General features: G+C 39.7%; 1 protein-coding gene across 4 annotated transcripts in view; it reads left to right on the forward strand.

Moving 5' to 3' along the window:
- The window catches only part of pknox2 (pbx/knotted 1 homeobox 2), a 107373-nt gene that overhangs the window by 47926 nt on the left and 31638 nt on the right, over positions 1-27809 (forward strand). For 2 of the 4 annotated variants that reach the window (XM_079651650.1, XM_079651652.1), the window contains exons 2-3: positions 21192-21298; positions 23918-24054. In XM_079651650.1, coding sequence (XP_079507776.1) covers positions 21212-21298; positions 23918-24054 — 224 coding nt within the window. In that variant the 5' untranslated portion in view covers positions 21192-21211. Of the gene's footprint in view, positions 1-20583; positions 20733-21191; positions 21299-23917; positions 24055-25465; positions 25585-27809 lie in introns of those variants that run through there. The other 2 variants (XM_079651651.1, XM_079651653.1) reach the window with 2 other exon arrangements.

Below are 27809 nucleotides of genomic sequence, written 5' to 3' on the forward strand. Positions count from 1 at the left end.
ATGGGAGAAACCTCAGGGAGAGCAACAGAGGAGGGATCCCTCTCCCAGGACGGACAGACGTGCAATAGATGCCGTGTGTAAATTGAAAAGATAATACATTTGCAACATAGGTAGTCCAAATGTTTGGAAATGCATGTGTGTATAATAGGAAGATGAATCCACGAGGATATCCATCCAGGACTTATGATCCAGGACCACAGCCACGACTCAAGATCCAGGACTCGCGATCCATGACACAGGACCGCAGGATCATCCATGACTCCGGATCCCGGTGTATATAGACACCAAAAAGAAAGAAATTTGGGGAAGCTGGGTTAATCGGAACATGAGAGTACAAAGGTATAGACAGAGAGAAGGAAGAAGTAAGATGTCCCCCGACAAACTAAGCCTATATCAGCAAAACTAGGGGCTGAATCTAATCAGCCCTAACTATAAGCTTTATCAAAAAGGAAGGTCTTAAGCGCACTCTTAAAAACGGATAGGGTGTCTGCCGCCCGAACACAAACTGGAAGCTGATTCCACAAAAGTGGAGCTTGATAAGAAAAGGCTCTGGCTCCCATTGTACTTTTAGAGACTCTAGGAACAACCAACAAACCTGCATTCTTGGAACGCAATGCCCTAGTACAGGGGTCTGCAACCTTTTTGAACAAAAGAGCCATTTTGCTCCTTTTTCCAAAACATTTTTTTGTCTGGAGCCGCAAAACATATTTCATAGCTTGATAGCTAATAAAGTTGTATTTATTGTTATATCAGACAAAAACTACAGTTTTTTTGCATTTATTAGGCTATTTATTACATTATATAAAACTGTTTACCTCTAAAAAGAAACAAAGAACTCCTATAAGGAGAATTAAAAAGAATACACAGGCCTACTTTAAAATAAATTAAACACAGCACTTGGGGAGTCCTCTGCATATTTGAAGGAAAACAAATATTATTAAAATGGGCCCACTTTGAAATAAATAAAACATATAGCTGCATCCTAAAAATAGTTAAAGGTAGGGTAGGTAACAATGGAGAAACCAGCTCGAGTGCGCTAGAATTTGAAAATACACAACCGGAAAAAATATGCCTCTTCCTTCAGACTTCCTCACAGAGCCCCTCCTCCAACACACACGAACGCGCACATGATCAATGAGGGCACGAGATAAATGTGTGCACAGATGGAAGGCTGACAGGCTGACAGGCAGGTAGGTCATCCAGTTATTTTAGCCGGGCCGGCTCAGATGATTGGTCGTGCTTTTTACAGCGCTACGGCTTCCAGAGATTAATTTTTGTATGTATTTATTGTCAAAGCATTTAATATATTCATTGCTATCGGGATGTTAAGAGCATTCCATGGAATATAACAAAAAGTGTTTTCTGAAATAAATTACATACCCCATTGAATTATGACTGAAGATCGTCAGCTGTCTTCCTCTCCGTGTTGTTCCCGTTGTTTCTCGATACGTAAAGGCTGCAGTGCAGCACCTTTGACAACTTCTCTCTACATATCAAACATACCGGTAAACCAGCATCGTTTGCTGTGAATGCATATAACTCTGTCCACACAGAATTAAATCCTGTGTTCCTCCGGTACTTTTCTTTGATTTATCCATAGTTCGCTCATCGAGCCGGGGGTCAGGTTATTCACCCGCAGGAAAAGGCGCTCGCGCGGGACCGTAGCAGGATGTGACGCATATTTTAGTTGACCTAATTAAAACCGTTTTGTTTTTTATTTATCTGTCACAGTATCACCTCAAAATACAAGATACGAAACATTTTCAACCGTGCAACAAAATATAAATAGTCCTACAAATACTTTTATTTTATTTCCTTCTTATTTTTTGTCTAAGCTCAAGGGAGCCAGAGCAGAGGGCTTAAAGGGCCGCATGCGGCCAGTGGGCCGCGGGTTGCCGACCCCTGCCCTAGTAGGACAATAGGGTATAATGAGTTATTTAAGGTAAGATGGCTCCTGCCCATTAAGGGCTTTGTAGGCGAGAAGAAGAATTTTAAATTCTGTCCTGTGTTCTATAGGGAGCCAGTGTAAGGCAGCCAGAACAGGAGTAATGTGGTCCCTTTTCCTAACTCTAGTTAGTACACGAGCTGCAGCATTTTGAATCAACTGAAGCGACTTGACTGACTTCTTGGTACACCCTGATAATAAGGAGTTAAAATAATCCAGCCTTGAAGTAACAAATGCAAGGACTAGTTTCTCTGCATCGTTTTGAGGCAAGATATGCCTTTTTTTTTTGCAATGTTACGTAGATGGAAGTAGGCGGTCCTTGAAATTGATTTTATGTGGGTGTTAAAGGATAAATCCTGATCAAATATAACACCAAGATTCCTTACAGTCTCACTGGAGGCCAAATTAATGCCATCCATAGTTAGTATATCTTTAGATAATTTGTTTCGTAGATTCTTCGGGCCAAGTACAATAACTTCAGTTTTGGTCATGTTTAACATCAAAACATTTAAGGTCATCCACGTTTTTAAGTCCTTGAGGCAGTCTTGAATTTTATTTAGATGATTAATTTCATCAGGCTTGATTGATAAATATAGTTGAGTATCATCCGCATAACAATGAAAGTTTACAGAATGATTCCTTATAATATTGCCTAACGGAAGCATATATAGTGTAAACAAAATAGGTCCAAGCACTGAGCCCTGTGGCACTCCATGGCTAACTTTGGTTTGCATGGAAGATTCATCGTTGACACGTACAAACTGAGAGTGTTCAGATAGATAGGACCTAAACCAGCCTAAAGCAGTTCCCTGTATGCCAACTAAGTGCTCTAGTCTTTGCAATAGGATATCATGGTCGATAGTATCAAATGCAGCACTAAGATAGAGCAAGACAAAAATAGTGACAAGTCCCTTGTCTGAGGCTATTAGAATGTCATTTGTGACTTTAACCAGAGCTGTCTCTGTGCTATGATGTGTTCTAAAGCCAGACTGAAAATCTTCAAATAAATCATAGTTTTTTAAGTAATCACACAGCTGTTTTGCGACTGCTTTCTCAAGAATCTTTGAGAGGAACGGAAGATTATAAATAGGTCTATAGTTGGCTAAAACCTCTGGATCGAGGTTGTGCTTTTTAAGAAGCGGTTTTATCACTGCTACTTTGAATGATTGTGGAACATAGCCTGATAATAAAGACATATTCATAATATTTAATAAAGAAGTGCTAATTAATGGAAAAACTTATTTTAACAGCTTAGTTGGAATCGGGTCTAAGATACACGTTGATGGTTTAGAAGAGAGAATCATTGAATTTAATTGTTCAAGGTTTATGGCTGAAAAGCATTCTAGTTTACTATCTAGTGTAATATTAGAACTTACGTTTCCGGGAGCTGTTGATAACCCTATACTGGTCAAAGGCAAGAGGTCATTGATTTTGTTTCTAAGAGTAACAATTTTATCGTTAAAAAAGCACATAAAATCATTACTACTGAGTGCTATGGGGATAGAAGGCTCAGTCGAGCTGTGGCTCTCTGTCAGCCTGGCTACAGTGCTGAAAAGAAATCTTGCATTATTCTTATTCTCATCTATTAATGAAGAGTAGTAGGCTGCTCTCGCTTTACGCAGTGCTTTCTTATATTCATTGAGAGTAATATGCGAAATTAAACGAGATTCTTCAAGTTTAGTGGAACGCCATATCCTTTCAAGTTGTCTCGACTTTTGCTTTATTTTGCGGGTTTCGGTATTATGCCATGGAGCTAATCTATGTTGTTTTATTTTCTTCTTTTTCAAAGGAGCAAGAGAGTCTAATTTTATTCGCAGCGCATCTGTAGCACTATCAACAACATGATCAATTTGGGGTGGTGTACATTTTTTATAAGTTTCCTCCCTTACATGCAGACATGCTATCGAGTTAAGTATTGGTGGAATATCTTCCTTAAATTTGGCTATAGCACTAACAGATAGGTTTCTGCTGCAGGAGCTTTTGGCTAATGCTTTGTAGTCTAGTAACAGTACTTCAAAAGTTACTAAGAAATGGTCGGATAAAGCAGGATTATGCGGTTCGACTAATAGTTGCTCAATTCCAATACCATAAGTCAGAACAAGGTCAAGAGTGTGATTATAGCAGTGAGTTGGTTTATTTACACTCTGACAGAAACCAACAGAATCTAATATAGAGTTAAATGCAACAGTAAGGCTATTTTTATCATCGTCAACATAAATATTAAAGTCACCTACGATAATTACTTTATCTGTTTTAAGTACCAAAGCTGATAAAAACTCAGAGAATTCTGATTAGAATTCTGAATAAGGACCTGGTGCACGGTACACTGTAACAAATAAGATTGGCTGCAAAGTTTTCCAGGTCGGATGCGTAAGACTAAAAACGAGGCTTTCAAAGGAGGTATAATTAAATTTTTGTTTAGTATTGATAAGTAAACTTGAGTCAAAGATTGCTGCAACTCCACCTCCTCGGCCCGTGCCTCGGGCAATATGAGTATTGATATGGCTGGGTGGAGTGGCCTCATTTATGCTGACATATTCTTCATGTCTCAACCAAGTTCCAGTGAGACAGCATATATCAATATTATAATCTGATATTAAATCATTTACCAATATTGCTTTAGATGCTAGAGATCTTATGTTTAAGAGACCACATTTAATCTTCCTGTTTTGTTGCACTGTAGTAGTTGTTACATTTACTTTTATTAGGTTATTATGTATGACACCTCTATTAGGTTTTACCTTAAATTGTCCTTGGGCAGACACACACACCGTTAATATTGGGTATTTTATTTGTTTAAACCACATGTATGTATTTTTATCTCTGTACATTTTAGATGATGTGCTTATTATTTCTAATATTAATGCTTTCCAAATTAACTGTAGACCTTCTAATTTTCCAGTGTAGCTTCAGAATCTTAATACTTGGCCTGTGCCAAGTACTATGCCTGTGACATCTTTAGGTGAACTAAATCACATATTTCAATAGCTCTGAGTTTTCTGATGAGCACCTGTTATTCCTAAATAGAATCCTTGAAATCCTTTTTTTTTTAAAATCTAAATATAATAATGAACTACTCCTGTTTGTGGTAAAGACACACACTAATGTAATGGATTCAACAATTACTAAAGTCATGATACTGTCAAAGTGAATGATTTCCTTGGTGTGTCTGTCCTGTATGGTACGTCATTCTCTGCTTGGATCGTGTGCAGAAATCCCATCGATTGCACCTGCACTGCTATTTCAAGCTGAAAAAATGGATACAGAATTCCAACATACTGTCATCAAATGTCTTTCTATTGTGAATTTAAATTGCCCTTGTCTTGTGTTCATTTCTATCCCCATAATGACCTGATAAAGTCTATGGCTTTTACTTCAAATTATTTACCAGGCTAGAGACAGGATGTTGTCTAAATTAAATTCCTTCTCGTTACATTACTATGTTTTAGCTTAACTGTAATATATTCTTTCTATATTTCAAAACCTCAGTTACTCTAATATCTGTTAAAAAATCCACAAATTGTTTCATTATCACAGGTCCACTTCTTTGGTATTCCAATTCTGGAATTACATCTCTCACAGTAGTGCCTTGGCCACTGCTTCTGCATCTGCGTTACCTGTTATAATTCAATCAATATTTAGAAACATGTCAGCATTCATCAAATAGTATCTTATCCCCTGACATGGAGCAGGTTAATTCTAAAACTATTTTTCAATGCTCAGTTTGAACATCTGGGTTTAACCCATGTGTAACAGAAAATCCTGTAATGGGGAAAATAACTTTCAGGTAATCATTTGTTATTGGGAAATACCACAAGTTATTTACAAATGTACATCCTTTATTTTCCACTGTAAACACTTCAGTGAAAAGAAGTGTTTCTCTCCATCTTTAAGTCCTAAAAGAAACAGAATCTTCACATTTTAGTTTGAGCTTCACATTTTGCAAACCGCCAACTCCTGTGGGATTAAAATATCATCAAGTAGATTAGAAACGGGTCACATGTGCGGTTTTCCATTTTTGTGGAATCTTAGGAAACCTCCGTTTCCCTTGGAGCTCCAAAATAATGTGTTAGTCCAAAAACATGCTTAGTTAGTTATTATTCTAAAATCATGCAGTTACACTGATCACATGCAGACATACAGTACATTCACACTCACACCTCACTGTCAGGTTTTCAAGTTTGGTCAGGTACACCCCAGAGTCAGTCATTGACAGTGCTTTTCTCAAGTAACACTGTCGGTCAGGCTCAAAGGTAATTTGGTCTCAGTCTTTTGGCCATATGTCGTGCTCTGAAGAGTCTTTTCAGAGGTATCCTTTTTCTACAAAAACTTGTCATATGCAGAGCGCCATTCTATTCATTCACTATTACAACTATCATTTTCAAGATGGTTCTAACTTTTCATTGGGACATCTGCTTCCCACATTTCCTGAAACTTGGTACAAAATTAACTTCCTTATAGTACTACTACTGCAGTTTATTTACACCTAATCTATATTAAAATGTCTAATAGATCTATTTCAGAAACTTGTGCACATAATTATTTTCTTGAGTCAAAACATTATTAGGATCTGCCATGTATTTCATAATTCATTTAATTGTATTTATCTTCAATTCTGGTCCACTTAAAGAACAATGTTAACCTCTTTAGCAGTGTGTGGAACCTTGGGTGTCTGGACATGTAACAATTACTCCTTCCTTTATCAAGGATTTTAAACAGAAGTCATTTCATCAATGGTTTGTAGTTACATTTAGGAATTATCACGTATGGCTGGTATATTTTTAATCAGTTGCCTCTTGCCCGGAGTGCCTTTTTAAAACTCTACATCTTGGACTACAAACAACAGTTATTTCCACATTAAAAGTTCTCCTATAGTAATAACTATGCTACAATGGTGAAATCAATACTTTAGATTGGAATGCTATATTTGGCTTGGTACTAGCTTTCCCTTTAACATTATCCATACAAATAAAGATGTGTCTGATCTTATAGAGTGGTTACTAAAACTCTCCCTTTAAACTGTAGATCAATATTGTTACAAATTAAAACACTACCAAATGCACACATGAATAAAAGCTCTTAAAGAATAATTTGTTAACATGATGAAAAGATTGACGAATATGTTCTACTCTGTACTCCTAACTCCAAAACACCCACTGCTTTAAAGAGCATCTTGCAGGTTTTAATTTTTTCTACATTTATGCTTAAACTTGCTTGAAAATTACAATTAAAAAAGTGAATGCAGGATTTGACATGTTTTACGAGACATAAGGGCAGGAATTCAGAGGGAAAGGAGCAATTTTGAGCTCTGCTCTTAAAAACGGCTTTTTTTAAGGTCATACGTCAAACGCGTCATATTACATCACACAGGGGACACATCTCCGCTCTCTGACCGCGGGTATAGTAGAGTTGCGTTGAGTAGAGCGGTTGTGTTTTAAGGAGCTGGTATTTTTCGGTAGTTTTACATTGTATTTCACCATTTGTAATCATGGTGCAGTATTGTGTTTGTGCAGGTTGCACAAATACCAGCCTGTCAGGACATCGAGTCCACAGTAAAAAGGACCGTAGCTAGCGTTCGTTCCTGGGTGCGTTGTGCATCCACCTCCCTGCAGCACATACTCTCCACAGCTTTATCGGGAAACCGTATTACTTCTCTCTTCTCCCCCCCCCCCCCCCCCTTCACTGCTCTCTCTCTCTCCCCTGCGGTACACGGCACCGTAAGACAAAGTGTGGAGTTTCATTAGGTAACACTGTGGTGGCTGTACTGCTCCAGCCGTCTCCTTTGTGTTTCCCCCTGTCTGTGTTGTTTGTGTGTGCGTGGTGGCTGTCACTCCTGGCTCCCGGCTCAACCTCCACTCACCTGCTGCAATCAGCTGTGCACCCTCCCCGACTACACACCTGCTTTCCATCAAGCCATTTACAACGGCATATCAACGGAGGCTCCACAACCTTTCTCCGCCAGATCGTCAAGTATCAGCCGTATCTCGCGTCTCTCCTCCGGTACACAGCACCGTAGTGTGGAGTTGCATTAGGTAACGCGAGATACGGCTGATACTTGCGCATTAGTTTCTGTTATGGATCAGTATCAACAGTCCTGCCAGTAACGTTACTATATTATCAATGCTACTTTAGTTATAGCCTGATATATGATAGCTAACTTTACAATGTTGTGATGTGACGTTAGCTAACATTCTGTAGCTAACGCCGGTCACTCACCAAGATAGCTGCCCAGTTCTCCACTGGTTCTCCTCACACCACAGCTCAATTTCTCTCCGATGGCCGTTATTTCTTCTAATCCTTGGCTGCTCCTGGTCTCTTGGACGCCTAGCAGGCTCATAATTATAAGGTTGTGGTCCGTCATATGCATTCGAATATTCATGTTCAACTTCTTCTGTGTCTCCTGTGTCGAAACTAGCATTGGGATCCATGTTTATTAATACGTTACACCGGCCGCTCTCCCCCTTGTGTCCCCCGTGTTACGTCACACGCGGGAGGTCACGTGCCGAGGCTTTTTTATGCGGAAGTGAACATTTCTTACAAAAACGACACCAGATGTCACTGTAGTGTATATTTCTGTATATTTTTTGAAAATCTAGTGTATTCATAATTTTCCTACACATTTATTCACAGGTGTCTTTAACCTGGAAGTTGGTCTTTAAGTGTAGTGAATATTTCCATCATGTCTCTGCCCCTTTATCCCACAGTACCCTCAGTGTTTTAGGTCTAATTTCTCATTTTACTTTAATAATTTCCTCTCTACTGCTATTTTAATTTACCAATTGATTAATTCATGGATAATACAACTTTTTATCTTTACTTATTTGTCAAGTCAATTCAAGTTCTTTAAATGTGTTCCTTTTTTGTGTGCGTTTGTGAATAAGTGTGTTTATGTGAAAACTCACTCATTTCCGTTTCCCTTCCCGTCTCCTCTGGTTTCAAGCCGTGACCCCGGCCTCCTCACTTCTAATCGACCATGCCAACTCCTCTGATTCTGACTCCTCCCCAGTCATCAGCTCTTGAATCCATCCTCTGTAACTCTTTTAGGCAGCCATTGGCCCAGTTACATCTGCAGCCCACATCATGCCACCGTTCTTGTACTGCTTTGCATTTCATCTCCTCCTTTAAAGTCCCTTTGCTGTTTTTATGGACGGCGGATTCTGCTCTCATGTCCCACACTTTGCTCCTGTGCATAATCTCGTGGCTCAGCTTGGAACCTCGTGCCCTATCTGAGGGACTGGTGAGAGTATCTCTCTGCCTGTCAGTGTATTTAATTTCCGGTTTTTAGAATAAAACAGCTCTAAATTAAAACAGTGTATTTAATTTAAATTATGCCATATAACATTGATTTTATTTCTTGCATATGACATTGAAAAAGTTACAGTAAATAATAAATAAATTACAATAAAATGACTGTTGTTTAATCTTCACATCTTGTAATCATGTCTATAATTTTGAGGACCAAATTATTGAAAAGTATCGATAAGAGTATCGAAAAATACCGGTATCGATAAGCAGTAACGGTATCGGTATCGATAAAATCCTAACGATACCCATCCCTACCCATAATAGACTCCATCAGAAAAGAAATTGCAACATTTTATATTTTCTTAGTGTTTATGTTTCTCATGAAACACCAAACCAATAATGTGTCGGTCCGTCTCTCAGCGCTAAACCATTGGTAGATATGATAGGAAGTTGATCAGTCCACTGCTGTGGTCCAAACCCAAATATTGGTTCATGACCAACTATACGAATGACGTTCCCAGCCTTACCTGATTTTGATGCTAATTATAAAGTTTTAGTTTGCTTAAGTGCCAAACTAAGAACATGGTAAAGTGGAAAGAAAAAATGTTCTCCTCCTGTCTGTATTCAGATGACTTCATTTTTGTTGTTGCTGTCTCAAAGATTTGTTTCTTAACTACACAGTCAACATGGTGATATGACACATTACTTGTCTATGTACTGTATGTTAATATGAACTAGTAGATTGATCTTCTTGTAAATATGCAACATTTCTACTGCTAGCAGCCTGGATGATGTTACTATCCTAAGTAATAAATAACCGTTAGAATCCCAAAGACCTAGAAACCCAATCTCAGTGCTACAATACAGGCAGAGTAATACCCACGGTAGTTTTTAACCAACAAGTGGCAGGTTTGTTGTTTTTATTTGATCTAGCTCAGTGGAACAAACCGGTAGTGGTTCTACAGTTCAAGGTGTTCCACGGAGGATATTGTAAGATATTTTGTTGAGGTGCCTCTTTGTGAAATTCTCTCTTGTAGGCAGTGAATGTATATGTGTAGGGCTTTTAATGGATAAAGGCTGATTAGAAACCAGAGGTAGACAGAGTTGCATTTTAGAGAGAGGCTTACAGGGAACTATTGTAAACACACTACAATGGTGTCATTATACTTCATTACATTGTGCAATCAATATGTATTTCATAATGATTAGTTAATTCAAACATTTTATTATTGGCACTTTAAAAAGTATCCATGCTTAACATCAATATGTTAGTATTTTATGTTAGCATGCTGAACTGCAGTTACAACAGTGATTCACATTGAGGTTTTTGATCATCTGTATCAATGGAGCTCTATAGCTCTGAGGAATAGGATATATCGGGCTTTTGATACACACAGTCCTAGTTAGAAGATAGCCTACATTAATTGTTTATTTTTTGTATTTATATTGGATTTGTTTTCAACATGAAAAAAGTGCAATGTTGGCACTCTCCACCCACCTACCCCACCGACCCGCTTTCAAGGAGTGTGCATGTTTTGTGCCTGCATAGGTGTGTTTTTTTTAGGAAATGATGCAGCGCCAGTTTGTTTAAATGTATCCACGACAAAGCTGAAACTAAAATAGGTTCACTGAAGCAGGTCCGTTTGGTCGCCATGCGCCATGTTTGCCATATGTTGTATTTCCATTTCCATGTTCTTGTTTTAGGAAAATTTAGCAGTATAATGTAACCTACTGGGAGGAAACAAAACAGTGGCATATTTGAGCTGCAGCCATTGGGAAGCTGGTTTAACGTTAATAAGTGCACACAAGGATGTTGTAGTATTTGACTTTACAGTAAATGTGGTCTCTCTGGCGTGGGTTGTCACATCCAACAGAGCATAATTTCAGGGGAATATTTTACTAACTTCTATCGATAGTTGTGAACTTTAGATGGATCCTCCTCCCTCTTTTCTGTTGTTATTACAAGCTGTGACCAGACCCAAATATTGTGCTGCTAGAATACAGTGACGTCCTTAAGAATACACTTAGAGATTTCATCAAAGTATCTTAAATTAGGATTATTGTAAAACTAATTTGACACAGACATCAATCATATAAACAAATCCTGCTAATTTAATTAGTGGGTTAATTGTATAGGATACATGACCTTTCCCTATCCATTTGATATTGTACTTTATTTAATTTATTTTTGGCTCTGCTGTCTTCGTCCCTTTTAATTACCCATCGTAGTTATCCAATCCAATGCATGTGCCAGATTGATTAAGAAGCAGTTTAAAATGTGTAACTGTTGATGTAACATGATCCAAATAATTATAGAAAATATCTCTAAAATCCGGATTTCAGTGGACGAAGAAAACAACTTTTAGTCAAATTCTTTCCCATATAAGTACATGAGTTCGAATTCAAAGGTAATTTAAAAAGGAACATAATCAATATGCTATTCTATTGCTTTCGATGTGTTTTTTTATATTTGAATGTAATATTATAGAAATATTCATATTAACTTCATTCCTTTTTCTTTTTCGTCAGAAAAGGTTGAAACTCAGGTACCCTTTGATCCAGATGATTAAAGATGGAACAATTATTTACCTGCAGCCAGAACATTCCTTTTAACTTTGTCTTATATGTTCAGCCTCCTAAGAAAAAAAATCTCACCTCATTATAAGAAGGGCTTTTAGCTATGCTAATGAGGTTATTTGCATGCAAACCACTTGTCCTTGGGGAATTACAAAAGAATTCCACTGTACTCTAGTTTTACCACTATCCATTTTACTTGAGACTTTAATCTATTTTTTTAAAGCAGGAAGGAACACAATCAGACCGGAATGGGTAATATCCAAACAAACATTTGCATAAATACAAAGAAAACAAGAGTTGCAGTCAGATTGGACTACTGATGCTATTGTCAGCAGCACGAAAGCAATGAATCTTGCAAACTGGCTATCCCGGGAGATTCCGTGTGTCTTCATTATGGCTGTGGGGCATATTTGAATATGTGAAGGGCGTTCATTAAGAAGTTCAGTATGAAAGAATAATCGGGAAAGGTTATGGATTTAAATTCAAGTCCAAAATGTCATTGGAAATTGATAAGGACAAGTCGAAGGAATCATTTGAGTAAAGTCAGCCCTGTGAGTGAGAATAGCGACACAGCAAAGGACAAGGAGCATCATGTTTACAATGAGGATGCAGAGAATGAGTTTTATTCAACAACAAAAAAATCAGTTTATTCCACTTTATTACGTAAGCTGAATGTAGGTTTAGGGTTTACATTTGTGGGACTATAAGAGATTCTGATCATTGCAATTTCTTTGCAGGTGACTCTTTGTAGCTGGTGATTATTTGTGTATGTATTTCCCCACGCTCTATTGCCATATTGTAAATCGGTACTTGCTCAGCCAAATGTGATAACAGATTATAGAAGCTCTTACTTCTCCTTTGTACTATTTTAGCAACAGGCCCTTTCTGCTAAAGGGTAATACACTGGAACAAATGTTGCTCCAAAATCAAGTAAAAAATAGGAAAACAAGGTGTGTTCGTTTGAAAATAAGTAAAACATTCTGCTATAGAACAAGTGAAAATTAGCTTGGTAAAATGTAATGAAATAAGATGATTGAGATCCTGTAATTAGCTAGGAAAGATTACTTTGAACTATATTTTACCAAAATCAGGCAATGTTGTGTTACAAAATAAACCAGAAATGGTTTCTGTTTTCTCATGTTAGCTGGTGATTTTCCAAAATAAATGTGTTTTCTGAAAACAAGTCACAGCGGCATTTGTTTATCTGATATACTATACAAAAAAAAAGATATTTTCAAAAGTCTCTGACTTAACAAGATACTTAAGATGCATTGTCTAAAACCAAAGCCTATATCTCACTGCATTTTTTCTTCTTAAGTTGATATGTCTTATATCAAGTGTAAAGACATATGCTGACTAGACATTAGACACATATACTTGGCAACATGTTGAATTTTCACAGTGTACTAATACACTTCTAGAACACTGCAGAGGTATCAAATCACATTTCTCTACTTTGACACAACACCTTCCAAACAACGGACACAAAGTCCTGCACTCTGTGCTGCGGCTCACCTTTCAATGGCAGATACTTAATCCAGACAATGTGCACATGCACAGCAACAGTTTTGGATCACACGTTGCTGGGTAAAACTCTAATGTCATCCATCTTAAATTCCTGCAACCAGGCAGCAGGTTGGGTAGTGGAAACGTCTTTACGTGCTAGCTGGGTTAGCTTTGCTCCGGAACATCCTCACTCTTTTCCCGGGCGCTCACTGGTTAGCATTGGCTCTGGCAGGTCTGGCCTGGAGGTTGAAGATGTTATGGTGGGTGATTTTCTCAAGGTCCACTGCACTTATTCAATCCCATTGCTTTTCTGCTTTGTGATAGGCTATGCATGCTCTATTACAACATTAAACGAAATTAAGCAAAAATGTTGTTATTACCAACATTGTCAGTATGCTAATGTGTGGAACTCAGATATGACAGTTGTTGAACTTCCTAAAATTGCATTTTAGCATGCTGATGTTAGCATTTAGCTTGAAGTACTACTGTGCAGCCTCACAGAGCTGCTAGCATGAAGAGTTTACTCTTTTCTGTTTCTTGCATATACTTTCAATTCATTTATCCCCCATTCGAGTGAATTGAGCTGTGTTCAAGAGCAATATACAACTCATAACATCACAGCACATCAACCAGCTATCAACCAGCATGCTTATTTTTTTTGTTCTTGACACAAAACCTTTCAAACAACCGCCACGAAGCACTGCTTGTTCTTCCATGATGTGGCTGAACTCAGAGTTACTAGCTCCAGCATAATGTTGAGGTGTCCTTCACCAGGCTTCACATCCATTCCTTATCCATCTGGTGGGATGAGTCCAATAAACAAGCGCTGGTGAATAAATGATACTTGTATGAATTGGAAGTGTGAGGAGCAGGGTGTTGGAGGCTGGGTGTGGGGGGGAGGGGGGCTGCCGGCTCAGGTTAATGAGGTGGTGTGGGAGTGTGGACTTGGCCTGACGGGGGTTTGTAGCCCTTAGACCACTAGTGAGACTATATTCGCCTCGGGCTGTGTATGCACTTGCGCCTCTGAGTGTGTGTGTGTACGTATGTAAGTAAGTGTGCCTGTGCATTACAGCGAGAGGCAGTGAGTGATATTGCCCTCAGGACTACACTGGTTGAAGCTTTGCGATCTCTGTGTTTAATGTTGGACTTTGTTCGTTAAAATGCATCCCTATGTTTGCATGGATGCTCACTCCTATGTGTGGGGGGGTGCTTGCGCTCTGTGTTTTTCACATTTCTGTGTTGTGTTGAGTCTGACCACAAGTGTGTACACAGGGCCCCTCCTCCCCTGCTCTATTCTCATTACCATTCCACCCTTCCCTCCACCATTTTACTCGACGGCATCAAGGCCTCTCCTCTCTGTGTTTGCATTGTAAATCAGGCCTGACAATAAGGCCATGATTAGATCCTACTCATATTCAAAAACACTTGATTTATTTATTCATCGTCCTCTCTTGCATGGCTTTCAAGATGCATAATATCTGACCAAGGTGACATACCCACTTCCAAATGCTATTCATTGCATTTGCAGGTCAACCTCTTCACCAACAACCTCAAACAGGGCAGATGAAATTAGATTTTGATGGGAGGGTGTGCAAATGACAGCTTCTTGGCTCCTTTTATCCCAGAGAGGCTTTTGCTTCTGGTATTGTCATTACACAGTAGGCCTACAGGTACTATGCAACCAAATTGTTTCTCTGCATTTGACCCATCCTAGTGTTAGGACCAGTTGGCTGCCATTCTGAACGGCAACCAGGGAGCAGTGTAGTCAACGGTGCCTTGCTCAGGGACACCTCGGTAGCACTTGGTCTTGCCGGGACTTGAACTGGTGAACTTCCAGTTGCCAAGTCAAGTCCCTATGGACTTCGTCACCACCGCAATGGTTCTCTCCCTCATGCATGTGTGTTATATCAGATCAGGTATCAGATGGTTGCTCTAATCTGCCATAGTTTCTACAAAATCTTCCATTGAGTTTAAAGCTGTGATACACTGTTTCTGTTTTCATTCATGTATTTCTCTTTGAAAGCTTCAGGATTCTGAGAATCAGATAGTCGATCGCTTGTCAAGTCATAAAAGCCATGTAGTTTTTTTCTTGTTTTTCTTGTTTTTTTAAAGAAACTGGTATCATAGGGGTTGTCTAATGTCTCTCAGAATTGCAGACTGCTGTCTGTGGGTGTTTCTCAATGTCGAGGAAGGCTGCTCCAGAGCCACTATTTCAAGTATACTACGTTATCGAGTGCTGCCGAAGGACTGTTCCAATGTCCAGCATACTTGGAATTCTACTGAGGCCAGCATACTTCGTAGCGAGAAATTTCGAGGCTGCACATGTGTAGACTCCGCCGCCTAAAATCCCCACAATGCTTTGTGCACGGACCAATTTCCAAATCTTTGGCGGAAATCGCGCTCCATTTAAGGCGGGGCCTCACATATGACGCACACCTGTTAGCATGTTCCACCATTCTTCGTTTTCCGAGGCTAGGAAGGATTCTTGCCTCGCTTCTGAAGCAAGTGACTCGGAAGACATGTGCTACCAAGCAAGCGTCCTCGACATTGAGAAACACCCTGTTAATGGATTTTGAGAGGTTTTTACTAGTTCAATGAAAACAGCATTAAGAATTTAGAGTTCCTTGAGAAAAGATTGCTCGCTTTTCAATTTCAATAGCTTTATCCAGATGATGTGGACATGCAGTTTTGGATCTCACGTTGCTGGGGTAGACTCTTATTTAATCGATCCTATTTTCCTGCAACAATACATTGCCAAGAGCAGGCTGGGTAGTGGACAAATGCTAGCTGGGTTAGCTCTGCTTACAGCTCTCACCTCTCTCCTCTGGATCACTCCGTCCTGGAGAAGTCCAGTCCGGTAGGTCTGGCTTGAAGGTGGAAAGACGTTATGGAGGGTGATTTTCTCAAGGTCAGCTGTGCTTATCCGATCCCCATGGTTCCTTCTTCAAAGCTGATGATTGTATCTTTATCTTAAGCTTTACATGCTCCAGTAATACACGAAAAAAAGATGTAACATTAAAGTGGGAGGCGTGTGGCGCAGTGGGAAGAGCCTTGGTGTTGGGATCAGGGGGTCACAGGTTCAAACCCCACTGCAGTCAGCATGTTGTTGTTTCCCTGGGCAAGACAATTCACCCCAAATTGCTCCTGTGGGAATTCGCTTTGGATAAAAGAGTCTAATAAGTAACATGTGATGATGATGATGTAAAGGGGACCTATCATGCAAAATGCACTTTTTGATGTCTTTTATACATAAATATGTGGTGGAACTCATGCAGCGTCAGAAAATAAAACCCTCTCTGTTTTCCTCCATACCCAAATCTCTAAAAACGGGGCTACAACGGAGCTGATCCAGATTTGCGTCCGATATGACGTAATACCGGAAATATAGGCTGGCTTTACACCAACGGCCCTATCAGAAACGTTGCTATCAGAAACAATGCCTGACTGTTTTGGACGTAATATGGTCAGTGTTTACATTAGCATCGCTAACACTCAGAGCTAACCTGTACTGGAGAGCATGTGTGTGAAGAAGCAGGAAATAAAAAGGAACTCACCTTGTGGTATAACCGGCAAGAGAGAAAGCCTATGAGCTCCATACTGTTTCAGAAATAATCCTTGATAATCCATTATATGGCGCTTCATCACTGTAGAATCTCCCGCATGAGCTCAGCTCTATACCCCAAATCAGCACTTTTGAAACAGGAAGTGAAATGGAGGGATATGAGGCATGGCTAGAATGGGTGATCTGTTTGGTATTTTGAGCAAAACACTTTATAGACATGTTTTTTATATTTTTTTATATATCTGAGACCTTTGCTATTGGTTAAAAATAGCATGATAGGTGACCTTTAAAGAAAAAAATGAAGCAAAATGTGTTGACGCTATTGGCAATCAATGACCAAACTATCTAATGACATTACCAACATCCTCAGCTGTATGCTAATGCTAGGCACTTAAACTCACAAACAATTTGCATTTTATTATGCTGATGTTAGCATTTAGCTTGACGTATTACTGTACAGCCTACAAGTTGCTTGCATGAAGCGGTACCTCTTCCCCATCCTTTTGTAGGAGAGAGAGAGTAAAGCTCAAATCAGATTACAGTGACATACAGTGGTTATTTCAGGTTTGGAGTTTGACAAGAGAGAGAGTCACATCTTTGTACACCACACGTTTACTTTTAATCATCCGGTGCAAAACCCCTGACAGGTCACAATCCGGAGTGCAAGAAATGTTCTCTGTGACACTTCTTGTGTTGGAACCACATGGCAGATCAGGTTTTATGTTGCTTTGGTTTTGCAGCAGGAAGCATTCCTATTCCACATTTGATATAAGTTCAACCCTGTACAATAAATTCACCTTTCATACCGAAGCAGACGAGTCTTTGGACATGGTGGGGTGTGAAGGCCAGAGGCAGTGATCACATTTTTTTTCAATGCGGTGGTAAACGGGGTGTAACTGCAGCCATGCCACAGACTCACCTTACATCAACGCAGCAGAGGCCCGTTCTGTCTGAGGATTGTTGGAAATTGAATGTTGAATAGAAGCTTCTCTTGCTGCACAGAATCCGATGAAAGGGTACAACTGCTCCAATCCAAATTCAAAACCCTTTGATGTTTGTTGGAATAATGTTATGCCTACTTCTCATTTTCTATTTTATGCTTGCTTTTGAATTTGGATTGCGACTACAGGCACTTTTCAATTGATATGCATTATGAACTCTGTAATAATTCAAAGGCCTTTGTTGAGGAACAAACATGTCGTTCGTCCTCAAAATTAATTGTATGACTTATGGTGTTACAGTAAACTTATGGCAAATTCAGAGAGAGTAGCTCCACATGATTATCGTCTCTTTTGTCATAGAGAGTTTGACTTTTAGTTTGATCAGATTGTCTGCTTGTGTGAGTCTTTTATTTGACTGTTGAAACAAAATCGTCCTGTTTGTTGGTGTTTTTGCAGCGTACTTTCATGCTGTAGTAAACATTGCATGGCATTTTTTTGTACGCATATTTGTCATTTATGGATGCACAATTGCCTGCTCAAATGTGGCGTTTGGTGGCCCATTCCTTAGAGGGATGGCGAAACTTGAGAGGCTGCCTAAAATACTGCAGTAATTGGAATTGCTTTATCTTTAGTCTCGTCAATTAATGTGCAATTTTCCATTTAATCATTATCACGCTGACTGCATTTGCAATTAAAATGAGCACTGATAACAGAGAAGATGCATTTCAGCTGATACCAGTTGGAATGAGAAGAGAAACCAGGAGGCGCAATCAGTACACAAGATGACTCGCAGAGGCACACACACGGCACACACAGAAGTGTAAACACACACACTGAAAACATCTAGTGCTGCACTAAATACAAACATGGGAGGAAATCAAGTCAAATGAAATACCATTTGCACACACACATGCATACCAGAGTTCCCATTAGAATATTTTTTCACCGGTCAACATGTCCGTTAAAGTTGAAATCTTCCGGACACAATTTGAAAAGTGCCGGTCAAAGGTCTTCTTATTGAGCTTTAAAACAAATTGATATGATTCTATATTAAACAAACTATTTATAGTAGATTAACTACATTATTCAAAAGTGAACCTTAATTTACAGTAACACAGGAATAATAAACGGAGCACTCTCTCCCTCTTCTGCAGCCCGTCAGTATCAAGCAGCTCGCGGATCCAGTAATGAGTGACCCGACAGTAAAACTAAACCTATCTATAACTAGTTTAGGTAGTTTGAGAGTTAATTAAAATAGCTACGTGTGATATGCTAACCTGAAGTGTGTGTTTTGTTCCGCTCAACGCTGCATGTGATCATGCAGTGCTGCGTGTCGACTCGTCAGCAGCAGCTGATCTCTCTCTCCCGTCAGTTTAGACTTCACTCGCGTTTATGTCCATATCGATCAGATCTAGCTAGTTCTAGCTAATGATAGGACTACCTGCTTATTAAAAGACACCTAAACAATAAGCGTCGCTATGCAACCGGGTGAGGCCGCAAAGTATAGCGCAGCATTATGAATTTGTTTACATGCTGACCGGAACCTCGAGGCATTACCAACAGATCAACGCACAATCAACCCATACAGGACATCTCTTTCTCTATATTAAGTGTTAGAGACAGACATTATAATTGACTATTCTTGTCTGTCACATACTGTTTTGTCTGTCACATAAGTGACGCAACTGATGCGGTATTGCGCTAAGGGGAAATATATTTTGACCGGACGCTTTCACCGGAGAGATTTAGATTTACCGGTATTCAGCATATTCTACCGGTCGTAGTCTGGTAATTACCGGCTAACGGGAACTCTGATGCATACACAGCACACACACAGTATATGTTTTCACACAGACAAGATAAAACATGCAGATTTGTGACTAAAACGCCAAATTACGAATTGTCAATGAAACATAACCATCCTTTAACACCAACATGGTGGCAGCAGTGGTACATTTGGATGCCTCTCAGATGGAGACGCTCTCAGCCAGTTGTCTTGTGTCTGATGGAGAAGTCTGAGACATTGAGTCTGGCTATCAGTGGAGGACCAGCTCAGTGGCGGGAAACTTGATGATTTGTTTGGCCTGATCAGCTGCTCACATCTCTTCCTGTGTTTCAGCTAGAACCTGAAAAGAGACTTTTTATTTGATAAATCAGGGCTCAACTCACAGATGAGTGAAACTACAGGAGGAGCATAGAGCAGGTTTTTAAAGTGCTGATTGCAGCGTAAGAGTTCCTTTATGCCAGAATTAGACACACACTCATTCATGTTCCTGTAATATTCCTATGAAGTGGGTCTGGGGTATTCATTAATACATGTAGCCCATTTATGGTATATTTACATTTGTTATGATGTCAGTTTGTATTTCCATTTATAGTATTCGCATGATCCTTTCATATTCTGGCTGTGATTATTACAAATATTTTTCCCCAGTGGCTCGAGATATTCAGCAAACATCCTGATTTTAAAGGAATGTTGAAGTCCATTAAAAGCGCTATATTGAACTTTATAGTGTCTGTATACATCCGTTTTTCCAGGCTTATAGGTTTTATATTGGATAAAGCAGTACGGTTAGAAAGCTTTGATAAAGTTTACCCTCATATGATCTATGATCTAAACAGCCTTTCCCCCCTCAGGTCAAACTGGTAACTTACAGGACATTTTCATGCAGTGTGTACACATAGGTTATATGTAGCTTCAGGAGGGAACACCTGCTGAGCCTAATTGCTGCGGTAGGGGGTCTGTGTATGTGTGTGTGTGTGTGTGTGTGTGTGTGTGTGTGTGTGTGTGTGGGGGGGGGGGTTACAGCGGTGTTCCACAGAGTACCGCCCTCAGCCCTTTGGGGTCCCGGCCAATAGCAATTAGCCCGCCAACAAGAGCCCTAATTAGCCCTCTTGATTGGCTCGGAGACAGCAGCACAACAGCACCAGCAGCCAACACACAGAGAGGACCAAGGTGACTCCTCCAGAATGCACTGCTTTAATGCCAGCTGTACTGTAATTAGTAAACAAGCATAGCTGTCTGTAATTGGTAAACAAGTAGTCAGGTTTGTTTGCGGTGTCATTATGAACCTGCTGGTATGTAAAGTATTTCTGTAAAAGGCTCATATGATTGAGTCTGTGTTGCTCTCTTTTCTTTCTGCTTGGTAGCATTGTCAGATCACTCAGTATTAATACATTATCCGGCTGACAGTCTGCTCTGCAATACATGCTGAGGGGGACTGAGGGGAGTCAGAAACAAGAGATGAGTTAATGGAGAAGGGTGAAAGAAGTGTGAGAGGCAGGAGTGAGATGTAGCGTGAGAATCACATTATTTAATCATAGAAACACCTGCTGGCTGCTGCTGTGATAGAAATAACAATCATTCCTTTATTTCTATACACTGAATGTATTTGTTCTTGTGTTTCTTTCACAGTCTAAATGTAAAGCTATCCCATGATGCAAAATGTGTCCCCAGCACCTGCAGTGACAATGATGGCCACCCAGAGCGTTCCTCCACCATCGTACCAGGAGAGCCAACAGGTCAGAGCTTTATCAGACTCTACATCAATGCTTGAATACCAACTCAATCTCGAGAGTAAAGAAATGTGAAAGGCCCAAAAAGCTATTCCTCAGGTTCATTCATTGTTTAGATTTTTGTATTTGTGTAATCTGTGCTCTGTTCATATTGTGCGCCAATCAGATTAATCAATTTATGAATTTTATCTTGGGACAATTCAAACGTAGGCTGATTAGCATTCAGTGTTTAAACCTTATAAATAATTACCTATTTAGTCATATATTCATATATTTGTTAATGCTACATGCATTACCTTAAATGTTAAATTTCTTCATAATCAGTATAGCATAAAAATATTGCCCAAGGTTTCATAGGACCGGTAGATACTTTTTATTTTGTTAAATTATTATTATTATTCATTTTTTGAATCATTCTTTTCATTCTGACATCAAAGCAAATACAACTCATAGTTTTCCCTTTGGGTTCTGTTAACACACACTTTTTTCACATGAACTAATGATTAATGTGTTGAAATATTGTTAATAAATAAAATACCAATAACAGAAATCCAAATAGATTACTCATTTTTTAGGTTTGGTGCTGTGTAAAACCATTGTTAACTCACAGAGCAAATGAACATCCATTGTATGTAACCTTGTTCTACAGCTCAGGTCTCACAGATCCCAAGTGTAAGTCTCTATAGGAATATATATAACAATGATTTTTCATGAGGTTGAATTATATTTAATAATTAAGACATAAGTGATACATACTGTATGTCAAAGTGTGAGAATAAGAGGTCGGGCCCCAGCGTGCAGTGTTAAATACACACGTGATGCCCCCCACAGGTCAGTGAGCTGAATGTAGTGTACCTGTGGCAGGATGAGGCTGTGATAAGCCCCCCCCCCCCCCCTCCTCGTCCACGCCACCTCTGTCTGGTCGCCCAGAGGAATAGTGCAATGGGAGAGCTCCGAGTTGCAGTCTGTGCGCTCAGTAAATGCAAATGAGAGCTAGTTAAGTGTGAAGAAGCTAATTTATTTCCCATTTGGTGCTGGGATTAAGACTTGAAGCTTCCTCCCACCCCACCCGACTCAAAAAAAGAAATGCGTGGGGGTTGTAAGACTCATTTCCTCAGAGAGAACAAATGAGAGACAAAAGTGGGATGGAAAAGGATAAAGAAGACAACGGATGGTGTTCGTGAAGCATGTCACTCCCCCCCCCCCCCCCCTCACAGCACAAATAACACCAACAGACACTCTGATGGTTCTGTGCCAGACCAAACGTGGCTTCAGCTGTGGCCAGTTGTGAACACACATGCTAAGTTGCTAACAACTAATTGAATATTTATAATTGAATAACAATATATTGAATGTATATATTACCTAAGATTGATCAATTATTAAATCTATTCTATCTGGGCTATTTTGCTTACCGGCTTCATTACAAGCTACATTACTGACAATGATTCATTACAGCTACATCCTCATTGGTAGTCCGTCGGCATAGGATGCATGGTGCACCTTATAGTTTATGAAAATTGATTAAAATATGACTCAAACCCAACAAGCAGCTGCATTTCTTTCTAGATGATTCATATTGACAGGAATACATAAATAGATACATTAATTGACGTTCGTTCTTGATTACTTTCTTTAAATGTATGTTTCCATTTCGTTCTATATTGGATCATACTTAAATATCTCACAGATTATAGATGGCTCTCCAAGAAAGATGCTCTGATATCCTAACCTTTAGTATTCAAACAAGTTGCAAACGAAGGATCCCCCTCAGGCTCCATTGTACTTTTGTTAAGTGTTAAGTAACAAATGAATGCATGTTAACTTAAGATGAGGGACATGGTAAATGATAAACCTGAGAAATGATAACAGGCCAGCTGTGTCATGGCCATGGATTTATAAAGAGAACTTGATACAGCGTTGGAGGTGAGGTCCGGTTCATTCCGGCAGGCGGTACCACAGCATCTGGACTAAAACCACCAGACTCAGGGACAGTTTCATCCCACTGGCCATAAGACTGTTAAACACCTGAACTTTGAAACAACATCCATAACATTCACTATTTTTTTCAGCTTTATTGTGTTGCACTGTTGAAGGAGCCTGTGACCTAAGATTGTCATTGTCATAACTACACTGTAGCTTTGTCCGTATACTAAAAGCCTTGAACCTTGAATGTTGGTGCTTTTTAACATTTTCCTTTACCCTAATCACCTCAGGGCTGTTGAAGTTTTTCCGTACTGTGAAGTTAATAAAAATAAAAAAAAGAAGTAAAATACAATAGTCTGATTTACACAGTTGCCTCTTTTCAAATTAACATCAGTGTGAAAAAGTATTTTTGGGCCCAAATGAGTTCATGTGACTGACACGAATGTGTGGGGCTTGGTAACTGTATGCATGTTAGCATGTTAATGTTAGCATTTAGCTCAATCCACTGAAGTGTCTACTTACAGCCTCGTGACCAGTATGGGGCTAATTATTTTTCTTACGTACTGAGGACTGAAGCAAACATCATTTCACCCTCCTCAGTTTAAACTCTTAATCTAAAGACCAATATGAAAACAATATGAGCAGTGAAAAAAAGTTGAAGGGTTAAATCATTTTTGGTGTGGTTTTCTGTGTCCTCAGATGACAGGCACCACTCAGCAGAACACCAAGACCCCACAGGTCCACATCCCAGCAGCCTCTGCAGCAGGAAACACCTCCGTCAGTGTGACCCTCGACCCCCAGGCCCAGCTGGAGTCTGACAAGAGGGCCGTCTACAGGTCGGTGCAATCTCCCATGAGGGCTTCATGTGTTTATTGGTCTGTTAGGGGTGAACAATGGAACCATGAAACAAAATGTTGTCTTGCAACTGGTAATCCCTTTACCTTTTGAAAAATAATTGTGACTAGTTGTCTAGTTTGGTAATGCACCATTGTGCACTCAAGTTTTCCTTCACTTTTTAATTTGAAATATTATATTTCCTATTTATCCCCACGTTGGCTTTGGCAAATTGTCCCAAATTGACTTAATGTGCTTCTTGGCCACAAAAACAAGTGTTGCTATATTATGTTGCATCTAACTAACCATGACTTAAAAGCTTCTGGAAATCAGACTTGAAGGGTGCCTGCTTAAATGTTCTCTTAGTGTTGTTCATAAAGCAAAGAACACCTTCAGTAAATGCTTTCACTCATCAGAGGAGAGCAGGAGCACCCTCGTTTCCTGTACTTTGAATGTATTACATTTCTCTGAGTCACAACCTGTGCAGTGTATTCTGGGATAGGGATTACCACTCTGTTAGGGTGAGCAAATGAATGGATGCTTGGATGAATAACTTCCAGTCATATTGTCAGCTACAGATATAAACATACAAAATGAACAATTATTTCAATTTTCACATTGCATTACACGTAATATCATTTGCCGATGGACTTCTTATCCAAAGTGACTTACATACATTCAATACTGTGGGCAATCCCCACAAGAACAATTTGGGGTGAAGTGTCTTGTCCAGGGACACAGCGGAATGTTTGACTGCAGCAGGATTCGAACCAGTGCCCCCCGTGATACGAAGATCAGCACACTACCCACTGAGCCACAACCTCCCTTTCACCCCCTGTTTATTGAAGGCAGTGTGGAATTTCTCAGAATAATCCTCATGCAGTATCAGTGCCTTTAAGTATTTTCAGAACAATGTGTAGCATGCTCTGATTAAAAGCATGGGGAAATGTTCCCTGATTATTTTCACACTGTGTAGATAAGCCTTTTGTGTTTTTTGTCTTTTGTCACCCTTATTTTAGGATGTTTACAGATCGCCCTACAGACATTGGTTCCAAATTATATTTGTACTACTCATGTAGAAGCCCTTGAAGGCACCACCTTCTGAGGTGTAGAAAATAAGCAAGAAAATCACTGCTGGGTGAAACCAAACACTCTAGTAAAAAACACCTCACTCCTCTCTCAGCGTATCACTAGAATATTGATGCATCCTTATAATGAGCTTGTATTATCTATTTATGAAGTAAATTATTCAAAATACAGACATTTTTAATCGAGCCAGTGTAGGAAGCAAATCAACAGCTTACTACATTTGTTGAGTGGAAAGAGACACGAGTTGTCCTGCTTCAGCCGTCCCGTAGTGATGACACCACAGACTATGGTGGGTGTGTCTCTGCTCCTCTGGCCCCCCCGCAGGTCTCTACCACTGCTGTGTGAGGAGGGGCAGGCCCCCTTGCTCAAGCCCCCCCGCTCAGGCCTGAGGCGAGCTGCCGTAAAGTCCCATCAGCTCCTCTGAGATCCATGCCGCCTTTGATGTGAGCAGCCATGTCTGCAGCAGCTCCGGAGTGTGTGTGTGTGTGTGTGTGTGTGTGTGTGTGTGTGTGTGTGTGTGTGTGTGTGCGTGTGCGTGTGCGTGTGCGTGTGCGTGTGTGCGTGTGCGTGTGCATGGAGTGCCTGTATGCGGATCTGTGCTGTGCATCCTCTCATTGGTGTGTTAATGAATGTAAAACTGTTTAAACATGCACAGTAGAAGAGGACTGTATGGTGTGCGGTGGAATAATTGAGCTTCAACACACAGGAGGACAACACACACACATGTACAGCATGAGATGAGAAGAAAGGCCTCACCCTCATGTGTCAGTCAGTCCGGACAGGGTTAGCTCAGCTTCGGAATCAGAATACCTTTGTTAGCTTAGCATCAACACTTGAAGCAAACAGCTAGCCATGCCTCGTCCTGAGTATAATGAAAATACCATCTAAAGATGACTCTTTAGATGATATTATAAATGTTAAATCTAAATCATTTGTCTAACCAAAACACAAACAAAAATAACAATTGATGTCAGACAAATGTCTGCCATCCAGCATCTCATCTTTGTTACGGATCGACTGTAGATAATATCACCAATAGCGATTTTGTATATACCGATACACATTACATTGTATTATCTTTTTATAACTTTTTCAATATCATTGTCAACATTATTTTCAATATCATGCTCAATTTGACTTTTCTATTTAATTTACTTTTAGTGTTGTTCGTTCAAGCACTGGAGCTAATATGTGATATGTATAATATCACTTTTTACACCCTTATTTTTACCGTATTGCTTTTTCTTTTTAATGTGTAGTAATTAACAAATAACAAATAGTTGGCAGTCTTAAATGGAGAAGTTTAAAAAAAATAAAATAACGTAACATAAGTAACATAACAGCAGCAGTTTAACTGAATTAAGCTCCTATTTATTTTGACTGGATTTCCAATGATTTACATTTCAAAGTCAGACCCTTCTGTATGTCCAAGTTATTATTATTTTTCTGAATAACCTCACCATACCCTGCTTTTCTTGAACTCTGTTAGCACTAATATATCAATTAGAAAATGCATTCATTCTCACTCCAGCTCTGCAGGAAGGATTGATTACATTACATTACATTTCATTTAGCTGACGCTTTTATCCAAAGCGACTTACAATAAGTGCATTCGACCAAGAAGATACAAACTTGACGAAAACAGAATTATTATAGAATCATTCCACCATTTTGGAGCCAGGATAGCAAACCACATATTTTTGCTAATGGAAACTTGGGTCCCACTCGCAGTGCGGGTGCAGCGAGCTGTTTGGCTGATGCAGAGCGGAGTGCACGTGCTGGGGTGTACGGTTTAACCATGTCCTGCATTCTGGATGAGCTGCAGAGGTCGGATGGCACATGCAGGTAGACCAGCCAGGAGGGAGTTGCAGTAGTCTAGGCGTGAGATGACGAGAGCCTGGACCAGAATCTGCGTCGCTTTCTGGGTCAGCTGGGGACGTATCCTCCTGATGTTGTAAAGAGTGTATCTCCAGCAGCGGGTTGTAGCAGCGATGTTTGCAGTGAAGGACAGTTTGTTATCTAGGGTCACACCTAGATTCCTTGCAGTCTGAGTCGGGGAAAAAATAGAGGTGCCGATGTTGATTGTTAGGTCAAGAGTGGGACAATCTTTTCCCGGAAGGAAAAGCAGTTCAGTCTTGTCAAGGTTGAGCTTGAGATGGTGAGCAGACATCCACAGAGAGATGTCAGCTAGACAAGCAGAGATGCGTGCGACGACCTGGGTCTCTGAGCGGAGAAAGGACAGAATTCATTGGGTGTCGTCAGCGTAGCAGTGGTATTAAAAACCATGCAGGCTAATGACAGATCCGAGCGAGTTTGTGTACAGAGAGAAGAGGAGGGGACCAAGGACAGAGCCCTTGGTGAAATTTAAATTTCACTTCTTACTTCGCAATCCATCACATTTTCCAAAATTGGATGAATCCTTTTAAACCCTTTGATATTAAGCTGTGAAACTCTGTTACATATTCCCCAAATAGTATATTTGCAAATATAACTGATTTAATATATGGTTAACTTTTCTGCATATAACATTGAACTACCTTTACAAAAAGATGGAGGTCCAGCTATGAGTTTTTGCATTAATAGAAAAATGAAGAGAACATTTAAACAACTTACTTTCAGTACAGAGTATTATTGGGCTCATTTCTTCTAAAACACTATCAGATAGTTC

This window comes from Notothenia rossii, assembly GCF_949606895.1.
Source record: "Notothenia rossii genome assembly, chromosome: 9".
In the NCBI taxonomy this organism is placed as follows: Eukaryota; Metazoa; Chordata; class Actinopteri; order Perciformes; family Nototheniidae; genus Notothenia; species Notothenia rossii.